We start from the raw sequence: 13,504 nt of genomic DNA on the forward strand, positions 1-13,504 counted from the left end.
CCCACGCTGGTCTTGAACTCCTGGGCTCAAGCGATCCACCCACCTCTGCCTCTCAAAGTGCTGGGATTACAGGTGTGAGCCATTGTGCCTGGCCAAAACCAAAATTCTTTAGACATATAAAACAAGAAACTTCCCAGACTCTGCCACATATTAAAATAAATACACGATGTAGCTGTGTAACAGCGCTTGGTGTTACCTTACAATCAGTTCTCTCCTTCCATTTGGGTATAGGACTTGATTTAACTGCTTCAAGAGAACAGCGGATTGGTTTGAACCTGCTGCTAGCTATTCTGCTGGACACAGACGGCGATATGTGTGTGCCGTAAAAGCTGTGAGCTGTGTTCTTTAACACACGATACCCAAGAGCTCCAAAGACTTAGTCTTCTGAGGTCACAAAGTGGATTTTCAATCGGAAAATGTTATCAGCTCAAAGGGCATGATATTTAAAAAATAAAATGTGATTGGAAACATGAAGGACATAAAGGTGCGAGAGAAGTGTGAAAAGCCGTCCTGCCGATAGAAAAAGACACAGGAGTAATCCTTCAAAGCTGCCTCTGCCCCTTTTTTTTCCCTTCAGACCAAAACTGATTAAGTGGGTTAACCTGGAAAGCCGAATGCTTCAAGAGTGATTAACAAGTAGGATGAGCACAGAATACAATTTCTGCCATTTCTTTCCCACATTTTCCACATGGTGACTCTGCCCTTCCTTTCCTCAGTGAGAATGAAGCAATATAAACTATGTGTTTCTTTCTTTCAGGCTGATGACTCCAGTCGTTGTTCTCCCAATGCTGTACGGTGATGAAAGACACAGAATTCCACCCAGGGGTAGGTACTGGACTAGTTTAGGTGGGATTCTTTACTAACTGGCACCTGAATGTGACACGGACCAAAGCTTCTGCTGTGATTGTCCAGGTATCACTTTAAAGGCTGGTAGGTTAATCCCTTCCCAGAGGATGGGGATGTGATATATGAGCTGCAGAATAAAGGACTTTTCTATAAATCAAGATAAGAAAATATACACTGACTATGAAATTACTATATTTACATGTGATTCTCAAGTTCACATGCAGTCAATAGCTAAAAAAGAATGTCTTTTAGGAGCAGATTCCCCTACACCGGTTATACATGAAATGCCAAGGACCATTTGTCACCGTAACTGTGACCTCCTGATGATGTGTATGTGGCAGCCTATGGTGTTAGGTGATGGTTGGGAAGACTGAATAAGCTGATAAATCCACCCAACGAACACTACACACACACAAACGCTACTGAGAAGGAAGCTAGGGACAAAACAAAGGCTTAACAGATCTAGAACAAGTATGCCAGTATGCTGGAGGGGAACAATCCAATTGCTTTATGAATGAAATGAATATACAATGAGAGCTCTGGAATACTCAGGGCTGGAAACTCACTCCATCAGGGACACAGTAAAATAGTCAGAGATGCAGCCACACAGAACAGAGCCTGGTACAGGGTGGGTGCGGCTCACTGTGAGTTCCCCGGTGGGTCCTATGGAGTGTGTCTATGACCAGGAGTAGCAGAAAGGTAAAGGACAAAGGACGCAGAAGTCATCTCCACAGCCTTGGGTGAGTGAGGAGGCAGCTGGAGCATCCTGGCTCTGTGGTCCTCATGCCAGGAGGACACAAGAGGAGACAGGAGCGTCTTAGAGCTGTGGCTATCTATAGCACCTCAGGATGGACTGGAATCCCAACCCTTTAGAGAAGAGAAAGCAATGAACGCCAAGCCAGACAAGTCTGTCTGAAGGAGACCACAGAGAACAGGGTCACAGGAAACAGGGGGAGCAGGTGTCAGAGACCAAGGGGAAGTGAGGTGAGAGAGGGGGAAGGAAGTGGTTTGGAAAAATACTAGGGCTTGTGGCCAGGAGGGCCAGGCTGCATAAACCACTTGCTATCTGAATGGCTAGGGTAGATCTGAAGAATCACCAAAAATGAAATTTAAACATCAAAAGCTTATTTTTACAGAAATGTTTCTTTCTGCTAATTGTCGAAGACCATCCCACGACTTTAAGCAATGTACATTATGTTTCTTGACATAAAGAAAAACAAATTTTTAAAGTATGGGAAGTGTTTTAAAGCAAGACAGCATTTAGTATTTACAATGAATTTTTTTGGCATAGTAATTAAGGGAGATTTCACTAAAAGAATGTTAAAAAGCTACCCAAGGAGGGACTGTATCCAATCACTGTTTGAGAATGTACATAAGCAAGAAAACATTTTCTTTTCCTTTTCTGATATTTGCATAGTATGTATTTCTAGGCAAACTTTTCTACAAAGGCTATTTTTTTTTTTCCTCACAAATAACGTGAAACACTCAGAGTTTTCTGGAGAAATCACTGCAATCCCTCTGAATCCATAAAGCAGGCGGTACCATTGTTTCCCCAATAGCTACAATTTGCATGGGGGCCATGAAAAGGAATTAGGGGGGTGGGGAAGGTTTCCCCACCTGATTCCTTCTGGATTAAAGTCTGGGTTCATTAGATAGACAGAACTCTTTTTAAACATTTTGTTTCATTTTTCACTTTCAGAGACAGGGTGTCACTCTGTTTTCCAGGCTGGAGTGCACTGGCGTGATCATAGCTCACTGCAGCCTCAAACTCCTGGGCTTGAGCGGTCCTCCTACCTCAGCTTCCCAAGTAGCTGGGACTCCAGGCGCACACCACCACACCTGGCTACAGGAAGAACTCTTAAGGGGGCCTGAGCTTCTCTCCTTGATGTTAGAATTCAGACAAGGTTAAATCTTCCCCAACACTCTGAGGAAAATAAAAAGTAAAGCCCATACAAGCCACTTCTGTCCTCAGGGAAGTGCTGGGGTCCTCCTGCTGATGGCCACACAGAGCTGAAGAGCCACCAGCAGATCAGGGGCTGTGTGGCCCTCCCAGACTCTCCTCCCTGCAGTGGGGACTGGCCTGTCAGAGGCTTTGGGTGTCTACAAACCACTCAGCAATGTGCGGTGGCTCATTAGAAAAAGACAGACACTCCCGTCAGTTGAGGAGCACAAAACACTGACTACAATTACAGCATCGCCAAGCGGAGACCAGGAGGGGGCAAGACTGTGGGGTGCCCAAGTCATCCCCATTTTGCCCGGCTGTCATTGCTTTCAAATGGAAAGTCCCCAGTCCCAGAACCCTCTCAATTTCAGGCACACTAGATAGCTGATCACCCTAGAAGACTGGAAAATTCAGGTGCTTATTTGCAGTGGGCAAAATCATTTTCAGTGTGAAATGCTGGAGAGTGTAAAGACCTAAAACATATTAATGTAAATGTTAATATAAAGAAATTCATGTCAGGCCAGGTGCAGTGGCTCACGCCTGTAATCCCAGCACTTTGGGAGGCTGAGGCAGGTGGATCACTTGGGGCCAAGAGTTTGACACCAGCCTGTCCAACATGGTGAAACCCCATCTCTACTAAAAATACAAAAATTAGCCAGGTGTGGTGGTGCACGCCTGTAGTCCTAGCTACTCGGGAGGCTGAGGGAGGAGAATCACTTGAACCTGGGAGGTGTAGGTTGCAGTGAGCCAAGATTGCGCCACCGCACTCCAGCCTAGGTGACAGAGTAAGACTGTGTATCAAACAGAAAAAAAAAGAAAAAAAAAAAAGAAATTCACGTCACTAAAACCTGCAGGGGCCTATACTGTCTCTTAATAAATGTACATTGAGACAAATGGGGTAAACTGAGGCAGTTTACTAACCAAATCCCCACTGTCCTCATCCCACAGGGATCAATGTGGCTGGGGCTGCTGTGCCCAAGGCCATGATTCAGGCTGCTGGCTCTGCTGGCCAGAAAGCGGGACTGGCTCCTTGCTGAACACCTAGGAGGAGCTCGCCTGCCACCCGTTTCCTTGAGCGTTCCATTCTTTGCATGTTTTTAAAGCTGGAATTTTTTTTTTTTTTTTAGACAGAGTCTTGCTCTGTTGCCCAGGCTGGAGTGCAGTGGTATGGTCTTGGCTCACTGTAGCCTCTGCCTCCTGGGTTTGAGAGATTCTCCTGCCTCACCCTCTCGAGTAGTTGGGACTACAGGTGCGCACCACCATGCCCGGCTCGTTTTTGTATTTTTAGTAGAGACGGGGTTTCGCCATGTTGGCCAGGCTGGTTTGGAACTCCTCACCTCAAGTAATCCACCTGCCTCAGCCTCCCAAAGTGCTGGGATTATGGGTGTGAGCCCCTGTGCCTGGCCTAGAGCTGGAATTTTTAACTGCAGGGTAGGAGATAACAGGGGAATGCAGACAGAAGGAAACTGAATACTATCTGCGGAAACACTGAAAGGTAAACATACAAAATATCTGTCTTCCAACGCTAACTCTTAATTATCCACAAGTATTTCTTGAAATCTGAGTTTGAATGGATGTCATGGTGGGGAGGGGAAGAGATAGAGGTTTTTCAAATCCTCCTTTTTCTCCTAGAGCTAGTCTGCCTCAGTTTCCTTTTAACCATCTGGAATGTGGACTTTTAAGATTACATGTTCCCAGGGTGCATTTATCTGGAGTGTGAGTGTGTGTGAGAGAGAATGTGTGTGTGTGAGTGTGTAGGTGTGTAAGCACACTGTTATACTTGATGGCACTTGAAACCTTCTTATAAATCAAATTCTGAATATTTAAAATGAGAATTTTAGAAAACTTTCCTTGGCTAATAATTCAAGTATTTTATTTTGCTTTTGAGATTACGCTAAATTAGATGAGAAGGAAGACAGAACCAGAACTTCTCCAGTGAGTCCCTCTCTTCCAGTCCCTTATTCAGGACCACTGGCTACACTATATCTGGGTCCCAGAGAGAACTCGGATTGAAACAAAGTCTAATTCAGTCACAGTTCTCTATAAAGAGCTTATAACTAAATTTTTACACAGCAGTCCCCAGCCTATCCAGCCCTTAACGTCCTCTGAATTTGCTGAGGTAAAAAATAAAGATTTAAAAAGATATCAGGAGGAGGGTGTGATAACAACTCCACAACACTCTTGATACTGAAGAATAGACAGTTTAATAAAGTCAGATGCTAAAAACAGGACTTCTGCTCAGCATCTTGAAACTCCAAGAAGCAAACATGCAACTGGTTAAATGTAGAGATTTCAATCCTGATGAAATGAGAAGTCTACCGTGAGGGAAGTTATAAACTGTATGTGATTATTTTACGCACTTCGTGCTCACAGAATGAATGACTCGAGTCAAATCTCGTCCCTCAGCAAACATGCTGCCTTTTGCATTTTCAAAGGGTCCATGTGGTGGTGCAGGGGGTGGTTCCTGAAAACTTCACAAATGTCTAGTGAAATCCCAGCACAGCCTATTCCAAATACACAGAGGCAGCTCGATGGGATGGAGACGTAGCCTCCAGGAGGGTGGGCACCCACCAGAGCTGCCAGATCACCTTGGGGAGAGGATCACACAGGGTGAGGAGGAGGAGGGTGGAGAGGCTTCACGAGCAGCTCCCAAGCAGGGCATGGGCACCACTTTCCAGTTCAACACCAAGTACGTCAGCATCTCCTCAGTGGAGGCCGGGGAAGCCCAGAATTTAAGTCCTGCCCGACATCCACTTGCTCCTCACCCTGGATAAATTTTTATCCTCCCAGGCCTTTCCCTCATTCCTAAAGTGGAAACGGTTATATTAGCCCAGGTGATGTCACAGCGTTTTCGTAACAATCATGTTAAGTCTAAGAAAGGATTTTACAAATCATAAAACAGTCAGCGAACACAGAAACACTGCATCAGACCCTCCACTGAAGAACAGTTCTTAGCCTCCGAACTTCAGACCCCAAAGCCTGGCAATATTTAACATCCATGTCTTCACCGCTGGTGTTATCCTAGAAGCTAAACAGAAAGTATCAGCAGAGATCACACCATACCTTATTACACAGTCTCCACCAATATGGTGCTCTGCATTTTGTTTCACCAGAGAGATGTCTCTGCCCTAGACAGAATTGTTTCAAATGTCTGGCAGGGTATTTATGTAGTGTCCTTTCTATTTCTAGAGTATACTGTGGAGTAGACTTTCTCCAGCTCTGGAACCAAGATGGGTACATAAAGGGAGCCTGTTTTAGGAAACCAGGAGACACGGGGGTGTCATATCACTTCTCACGTGCATACAGATGCCTCGTGCAGACGACACTTACACATTCGGTGTGCACAGGATGGACAGCAAACAGCAGCGCGGCCAGCAGGGATGCCCTGGGGGCGAGGTGCAGCCTCCGGCCTTTACTGGTGTACTGCAGGCCACCAAACAGAACCGAGAAGACATCCACCATGAGGACAGAGATGCCACTGTGCAGAAGGATGTTGACCACGTGAAAGCCCACGGGGTGGAAGCCTCCCGAGAGGTAGTAGTTAATCCTGCAGAAACACAGGGTGTTCAGGGTACATGTGCAGCGGCAAGCGGCAAGAAATGGCAACGGTCTAGAGGGGAAGGCTTGTGTGTGGAAATATTAAAAGGAGAAGTGGAAGACTTTGTGCCAGCTTGATAAAAATAGCACCAAGATAAATAATGCCTGTCGAGCTAAGAAGGCTGTGGAAAAGGTGGGAATGTAACTACAGGGAAAAAGGGATGAAATGGATGTGTCCAAGGCGAGTGGCACTGAGGCAACTTGCAGAGGAAAATCGAAAGGAAAGTTAGACGATGTTTTACATGCAGAAGGGGCAAGGCTGCATTCCAGGAAGATACAATATTCCACACATTACTCATGGCTACCCCCTAGGGACCTGGATTTAAGAGAGTCTTGTAACTTGCTTATCCTCCAAAGGGCTCCTTATCAGTATGCCCCCCAGCCTTCCCCCAGCGAAACACCCTCCGCTGGCAGGGATTCCTATTCTGACTGCTTCTCAGCTGCTGGTGGTTCCAATTCATCACTCCTACGCTCCTGTGGGACGTCTACACACAAGTGTTTAAATGCACCCGAGAAGCAGGTATGGACGAAAACCTTTGTGAGGTGAATGCATCTATTCAGTGCAAGTGGCTCCCTGTTTAATGGAGGGGGGATTGTTTGCAAGCTGCATCTTGCTTTTGCATATTAACTTGGTAACAGTAGGAAGACTTATACCTTATTTATTTCTGTAGTGAAAAAGATAAGTTTCATCAGAGGCCTCATGTCGCTTTCACTCATATTATTCCATTGGTGTTAACCAGCAAAGGGTCAAACCTCCAAGAACTGAGAAAAATATGAACCACCACCCATGTGCGTGCCATCCTTCACAGGGGCCCCGCTCGCCTTCTCTGCACCTAGACACCCATGTATGTGAGCAGCTCAGACCCCACCTGAGTCACTGACTGGACTCCTGAATGCTGAGAGCCTGCTGACACACACCTGTCTCCAATGTCACACACAAGCCGGGAGTGACCTTCCCAGGCCCTTCGACGTCACAGCTTACCTGAAAGTCAGGACGGTGAGAGGCCGGTAGGACTTGTGGCTGGTGTTGCTGCTCAGTCTACTGCCCCAGAAGTCATGGTGCCACAGGTCCCCAAGGGGCGTTTCTGCTTGGAGGTCCTGCAGGGACACAAAGGGGACGTTCTGGACAAGGGTCTCCCACCAGCCCTAAGCCAAGCTCCTCCATCTCTCACCCGGGATGCAGTCAGGCCTCCTAGCGGGGCTGCTGCACCCAGTATGTTCTCTATGTTGATCATCTCAAACTACACATGGGCTCACCTCACCGGGCTTCAAACACCGATCAGCTTTCACCCTCCTGGGACCGATAGCTTCCCCTGAACTCTGCAGGCCCACGTCTCTGGCGCTGTGCTCCTGCCAGCTCCCAACCCAGAGGCTCTGCATGTGCGGGTCGTCCCTGGACAGTCACCCTCAACTCTTCACGGCTCAACTCCTCCCGCCATTCATCTCCCTGCTGCCCAGCTCTGCCCTTCCTGAGCTGATCCTGTCCCTCTTCCATGGGTCTCTGGGCATCTCACCCTGTCAAGCAGTGCGTGGCACCCTGGCGACTTACAGTCACATGACTATTTGTCTGTGCCACTAGACTGGGCTCCACAAGGACTGGGCCACATCTGGGTTTGCTGGCTATATACAGAAGGTGCTTAATATGTGTCAAATATAAGTGGACCACACAGCTAAATAAGATCACTACTAACCTCTCACATCTAATAAATAAGGTAACTTACCAAAATGTCCCAGTTAAAACATAAGTGTGGATAAACATATTTTCTTAAGTTTCCATTTTTGATCATGAGCTAGCAGACTATGAAATCAGAAAAAAATCCTTAATTTTTACAGACAAAAATCATTCAATATTAAAAAATACTCTGTACTTCTCTTACTGCTGAGGTAGTTTAATTTGGTACTATACTACAGATGCTTAAAATGCATTATTTTAACATTTAAAAGATGAAAGTAGATGGCTTAAATTGTGTTTAATGAGAAGAGAGGTAAACAAGGCACTGTGGTGGAGTAAGTAAGAAAAATGACAGATTAACTTTCTCTTTAAAGCGTAATTAAACGAATGTTTTAGGGACTAGAAATAACAACATGCTGATCATTTCCCTGGGTTGTCAGTCAAGATTCTTCATTGCAGTAACCAAACTCTGATTAATTTAAACAAAAAGGGAATTCTTCAAGGGCAGTGTGCAGCTCACAGAGGCCCCTGTGGCCTGGAAAGCCAGGGCAGGGCCACATGGCAGGAGCAAAGCCGCCCATCATGCCCTGGGCACCTTGCAGAGACTGCCCGGCTGCCTCTGGGCCCCCACCTCGCGTGACCAGCTCTTAACTCCAACAGGTGGGCGCACCTGACGGAACAGCCCATCTGTGCCAGTTCCCTAATCAAATCGTCTTCTGAGCACCTAAGAATGCCCCAAACAGAAATGGGTCAAATGATGGGTGGCCTCAAAGAGCAATAAAGGTCCACACCCACCGTGCGGCTTGGCACTTGCGACTTAAGTGCTTGCTGACTCAAAGGGAAAGGCTTGAAAAGAGGTGACAGATGCAAAGCTGTTCACCAATGTTCACTGTTAAGGGTGACATTTGCTTCCATGGGGATCGGCTTCAGAGGCCAGGAGTGCATTGACCACTCCCCGAGAGTGGGTTAGAGATTCTGTGAAGGTCGTGTGAGTCACCTGCTCCCTTCGTTGACTCAGTGACAAGCCTGGAAGCCTACCTTCTTCTACACTCTTACAGAAGCACCCGGTCAGCTGTGAGGGGCTTGGGCGGAGGATCTCTTCCTCCCTTTGAACAGGAAATGAACACCAACGAGGCTCTAAATATTTGATTAGGTGGAGCCTCCACAGCAGGGCGTGCTACAGAAAGAAAGGTCAATTCTTCCTCATGATGATTTATGGAAAAAACGTATTGTGTCTAAAATTCCCCCTAACTCCACTGTCTGAAAGATCATCATCTCAAGGAACAAAAAAGGCAACTCCACACTGCAAGGAAGCATCTGGAAAACAGTCTCTAACATCACTAAAATCCAGTAACAGCCTGTTTCACATTACTGTAGGCACAGTGCCAATGAATGGAGGAGTGCCTTTCATTAACTAGGAAAAGAAAAAGGGAGGGCTAGCAAGTTAACAAAAGGGGCACAGTGTGATGCTCCCGAAAACAGTGCCAAGACCATGCTCAGCAGAACCACGAAATAGCTTCCTGTGCCTCACCTCACAGAAGGAACGAGAATTACACCCAGACACCAGGGCCTCCGCACACAACACGGCTCGTGTTTTTGTTCTTCCTAGCTGACCAACATTTTTCAACACGGTTTCTGAATGAACACTTTATATGTCTTCTGCTTCACACGAGTGGAAGAGTCAAGATATTCTCACCAAAACGAATAATGGAATTTAAATAATAAAACTCTATCTTTGTAAGAAAAACAGTTCTGTGGCCATTAAGCCACCAATCTGTGCTGGGCATGGTGGCCTGTGCTTGTAATCCCAGCACTTTGGGAGGCCAAGGTGGGAGCATCACTTCAGGCCAGGAGTTTGAGATCAGCCGGGCAACACAGTGAGACTCTGTCTCTACAAAAAATTTTAAAAATCAGCTGCATGTGCTGGTGCATGACTGTAATCCTAGCTACTCAGGAGGCTAAGAAGGGAGGATGACTTGAGCCCAGGCATTGGAGGCTATAGCGAACTATGACTGCACCGCTGCACTCCAGCCTGGGCAACAGAGTAAGACTTTGTTCCCACCTCATGAAAAAGCCACCAGTTTGACATAGCTGTGTAGACTTACTTAGTTCTTTTAAGCATGGTTTAAAAAAGAACTGAAACAGAATCATCTACAGTAACTGCTGAGTGAATGTGAGGAAAATTACAAATGAAGAACTTGAATTAAAAATAAACATTGGCCGCGTGTGGTGGCTCATGCCTGTAATCCCAGCACTTTGGGAGGCCAAAGTAGGCAGATCATCTGAGGTCAGGAGTTCGAGACCAGCCTGGCAACATGGTGAAACCCCATCTCTACCAAAAAATACAAAAATTAGCCAGGCATGGGATGCCTGTAGTCCCAGCTACTTGGGAGGCTGAGGCAGGAGAATTGCTTGAACCCTGGAGGCGGAGGTTGCAGTGAGCCAAGATCGTGACACTGCACTCTAACCTGGGCAACAGAGCAAGACTGTCTCAAAAACAACAACAACAAAAACCCATTAACAATGATCTAGTCTGTGCCATCAAAATGGAGATCAATTGCAATATTATGTCACAAATAAACATACGCAAATCAGTCATGTTCCCCCCCATACAATAAATGCTTGTCATATAGAGAGTTCTCAACATTTTCAGCATGAAAATGACTTTCCACTTATTTGGTAGAATCCATGACTTCAGATTTTTAAGAGCATTCAACAGTGTTACAAAGAGTTGCTCTAATTATATCTAGCAGGGAGCTAAATGTGTATTTTCCTCCAAGTCTTCTTCACTGGCTAAGGAACACACAGAAAATATCTTCTGAGTAATAGATTGTCGAGAGACTAACTTGTGCCATTTCTGAGCTCCTTCTCCTCTGGGTCTTGCCTGCCTCTGCATTTCTTGCTCTGGTTTGTAGCCTGCTTGAATCTTTTTCATCTTTTCCCACAAACCTCTTTCTTTTGCCCTAACTCCGGGTAGGGAGTGGAAAAAGATTACCATTTTTCCTGCACTGATACATAGCAACCACTGGTAAGCAAAATTGACTGGGATTCTGCAAGTCCAGCAAAACTGAATCTCCAAACACCAAACAAGCAGGAACTGCAGCGCCCATTGGCAGCACATTCCTCTTGCCCCAGCAGCTGTCAGCAGGCTGTCCCGACAGTCTCGGAGGACAAAGCAGCAGCCAGCGCCCTGCCTGCTGCTGAAGACGCACCTTCTGGCAGGTGATCACACCCGTCCATCACTGCAGCAAATGCATGATGGGTTTGTTTTTTTTTTTGAACAACTGTGGAAATGTTTCACAAAACCTGAAATACTAAGTCTGCAATGCCCTGCAATACCCTTGCCTTGTCATCTTAGAAGAACGGCCTCTTTGATCCATATGGGGACTGGGGCTCTTGAGGGGAATGCCTGAGCTCAGGCAGGGGTTCGGAACCTTGGTGACAGCAATAAGAAAGGCACTAAATCAAGGAGGCGATGTTGAAAAGAGACAGAAAAATAGAGAGCACCACTGGGGCCCAGGCCAATGCTTAACCTACGTTCCACGGAGAACAATGCAACACAAACTTAGATGATTACTGAGACACAGGTGGGCAGTTAAGTTTACCAGAAGAGAGTTGAGATACAAACCTTATTGTTAACAATAGCTTCCGAGTCATCAAAGACAAAGTCTCCATCATAGCTGCGTGCAAAACACACAATGGCAACCAATCCCACTACTAACTTAGCCCAGAATGGAGGAAGAACAGAAGATGGAAAAATGTGATCCAAATCAGTGTCCAACACGGCCATTCTGAAAACTGCAGGCTGGTGGCCCCCGGCTCCAGCATTATGCTGGTTAGGAATCTGCAGGAAAGACAACACCATATAAATATTCATCAACACTGGTAGGACCGTTTCTGCAGTGGGCACCGTGAGTAACAGCTAGATAGTCATTTATGCTATGATTTTATAGGATGTGATCATTAATAATTTGAAGCTGTGCTTCCCAAACTTTAGTGGGCAGAAAAGTCACACGGGACACATGCAGATACCTGGGTCCGACCACAGGATCTATCAAATCAGATGCCCTTTAGTTTCTGATGCTGGAATACCCTTTAGAAACATGAATTTAATGGTATCCTCTTCAAGCCCACAAGGCAAATCATTTTTAATCATCCTTGAACCAGTTTACAGAGCTTAAAAAAAAGAAGTTACCATCTTACCTCATCCAATCAAGAAAAATCAATAAATAGTCACTGCTGGGTTTTAGCACACGGCGTGTGTGGCAGAAGAGAGGTTAGTGTGTAAAACACAATCCTGCTTCTGAAAGAGCTTATGGTCTATTTGTAGCATTCAGGCACACAGGCCAGGGAACTGAGACTCTGAGACAGACAGGGGAGTTGAATGGAGAAACTCTAAGGCGGGGCGCACAGGATCGAATGCTGGGTTCCTAGGCTAGTGGCTCGACACAGAGGACAGATAGAGGAAATGACTGGTGGGGACAATATCTTGTCCCAGAAAAGGCTGAGCCATACAAAGGAAAGGAAGGGAGGCTATTCGATGTGAGGATATGACCTTCAATCCTGGTGAAAGAGTCAAGATAAAAATATATACTATTTTGAACTTTTCTTTCAAATGGGCATAATGTTTCTCACCGGGGATGCCTGTGCCCTATCCTTGCCATGTGTTAGTTGTGCGGTCCTGTGCACAACCCCTTTCCTCTCTGAGCCCATCCACTGCGGCCCTCTGCAAAGCATCTTAACGGTCAGTGGTGGGAGGTGCCTGATAGCTTCCTGCCTTGGAATTCGCCAAAACAAATCCCAACCTAACCCCAGACTCACACTTTTATCTGGCCCCATTCCCACCACATCCTGGACAGGGGCTTTCTTTGGACTTACCAGGATCAGGTTTGGGTCAGACTGCTTGGTTCTGACCTGGGGTACCTCTGGGCAACTCACTTGACCTCTCTGGGCTCGTTTCCTCAACACTAACATGGGGGTGGTAGGAGTGCCTGCCTTCTAGAGTTGTTATGAGGGTTAAACGGGATTCCCAACACCGCCTGGCTGTAATGAAGGCTCAGGGGAGGCCAGCTATTATTACTTTCTTCCAGAAGGCTGAAAGCAGAGCACAGAATGATTTTCTGTGAGAAATCCCTTTTAGTATCTGGTTGATGGGTACCGAGGCTCCTGTCTTTACTAAGGGACCTGGACCCTGTTCTTTTCCTGCTGAGATGAAAGAGAATCCCAGCCCCTTGATTGGGAAGACAGTTTGGATGTATTTGTTTCTGGATCTCTAAGTGGATACCCCAGATCATGGAATCAATAAAAAGCCAGCCAAATAGGCCACCTGAAGTCACAGGCATCCTTCTACAGCCTTCTGTCTGAGTGAAGATGGAGACAGATCCAACAGGCAACGGGACACACCATTCCATGGTGATGCTGTCCCCTTCCAGGAGCCAGAAGGAGGC

The 13,504-nt window shown here is 46.4% G+C and overlaps 1 protein-coding gene across 5 annotated transcripts in view; it reads right to left on the bottom strand.

The window, feature by feature from the left end:
- TMTC4 (transmembrane O-mannosyltransferase targeting cadherins 4) overlaps positions 1-13,504 on the bottom strand; it is a 70,126-nt gene that overhangs the window by 52,086 nt on the left and 4,536 nt on the right. For 2 of the 5 annotated variants that reach the window (XM_073014475.1, XM_073014476.1), the window contains exons 1-4: positions 13,461-13,484; positions 11,686-11,901; positions 7,368-7,483; positions 6,119-6,335 (exon numbers count right to left, since the gene is read on the bottom strand). In XM_073014475.1, the coding sequence (XP_072870576.1) occupies positions 6,119-6,335; positions 7,368-7,483; positions 11,686-11,901; positions 13,461-13,463 (552 nt within the window). In that variant the 5' untranslated portion in view covers positions 13,464-13,484. Of the gene's footprint in view, positions 1-6,118; positions 6,336-7,367; positions 7,484-11,685; positions 11,902-13,383; positions 13,485-13,504 lie in introns of those variants that run through there. The other 3 variants (XM_073014474.1, XM_007960791.3, XM_007960797.3) reach the window with 3 other exon arrangements.

Source organism: Chlorocebus sabaeus, chromosome 3, assembly GCF_047675955.1.
Source record: "Chlorocebus sabaeus isolate Y175 chromosome 3, mChlSab1.0.hap1, whole genome shotgun sequence".
In the NCBI taxonomy this organism is placed as follows: domain Eukaryota; kingdom Metazoa; phylum Chordata; class Mammalia; order Primates; family Cercopithecidae; genus Chlorocebus; species Chlorocebus sabaeus.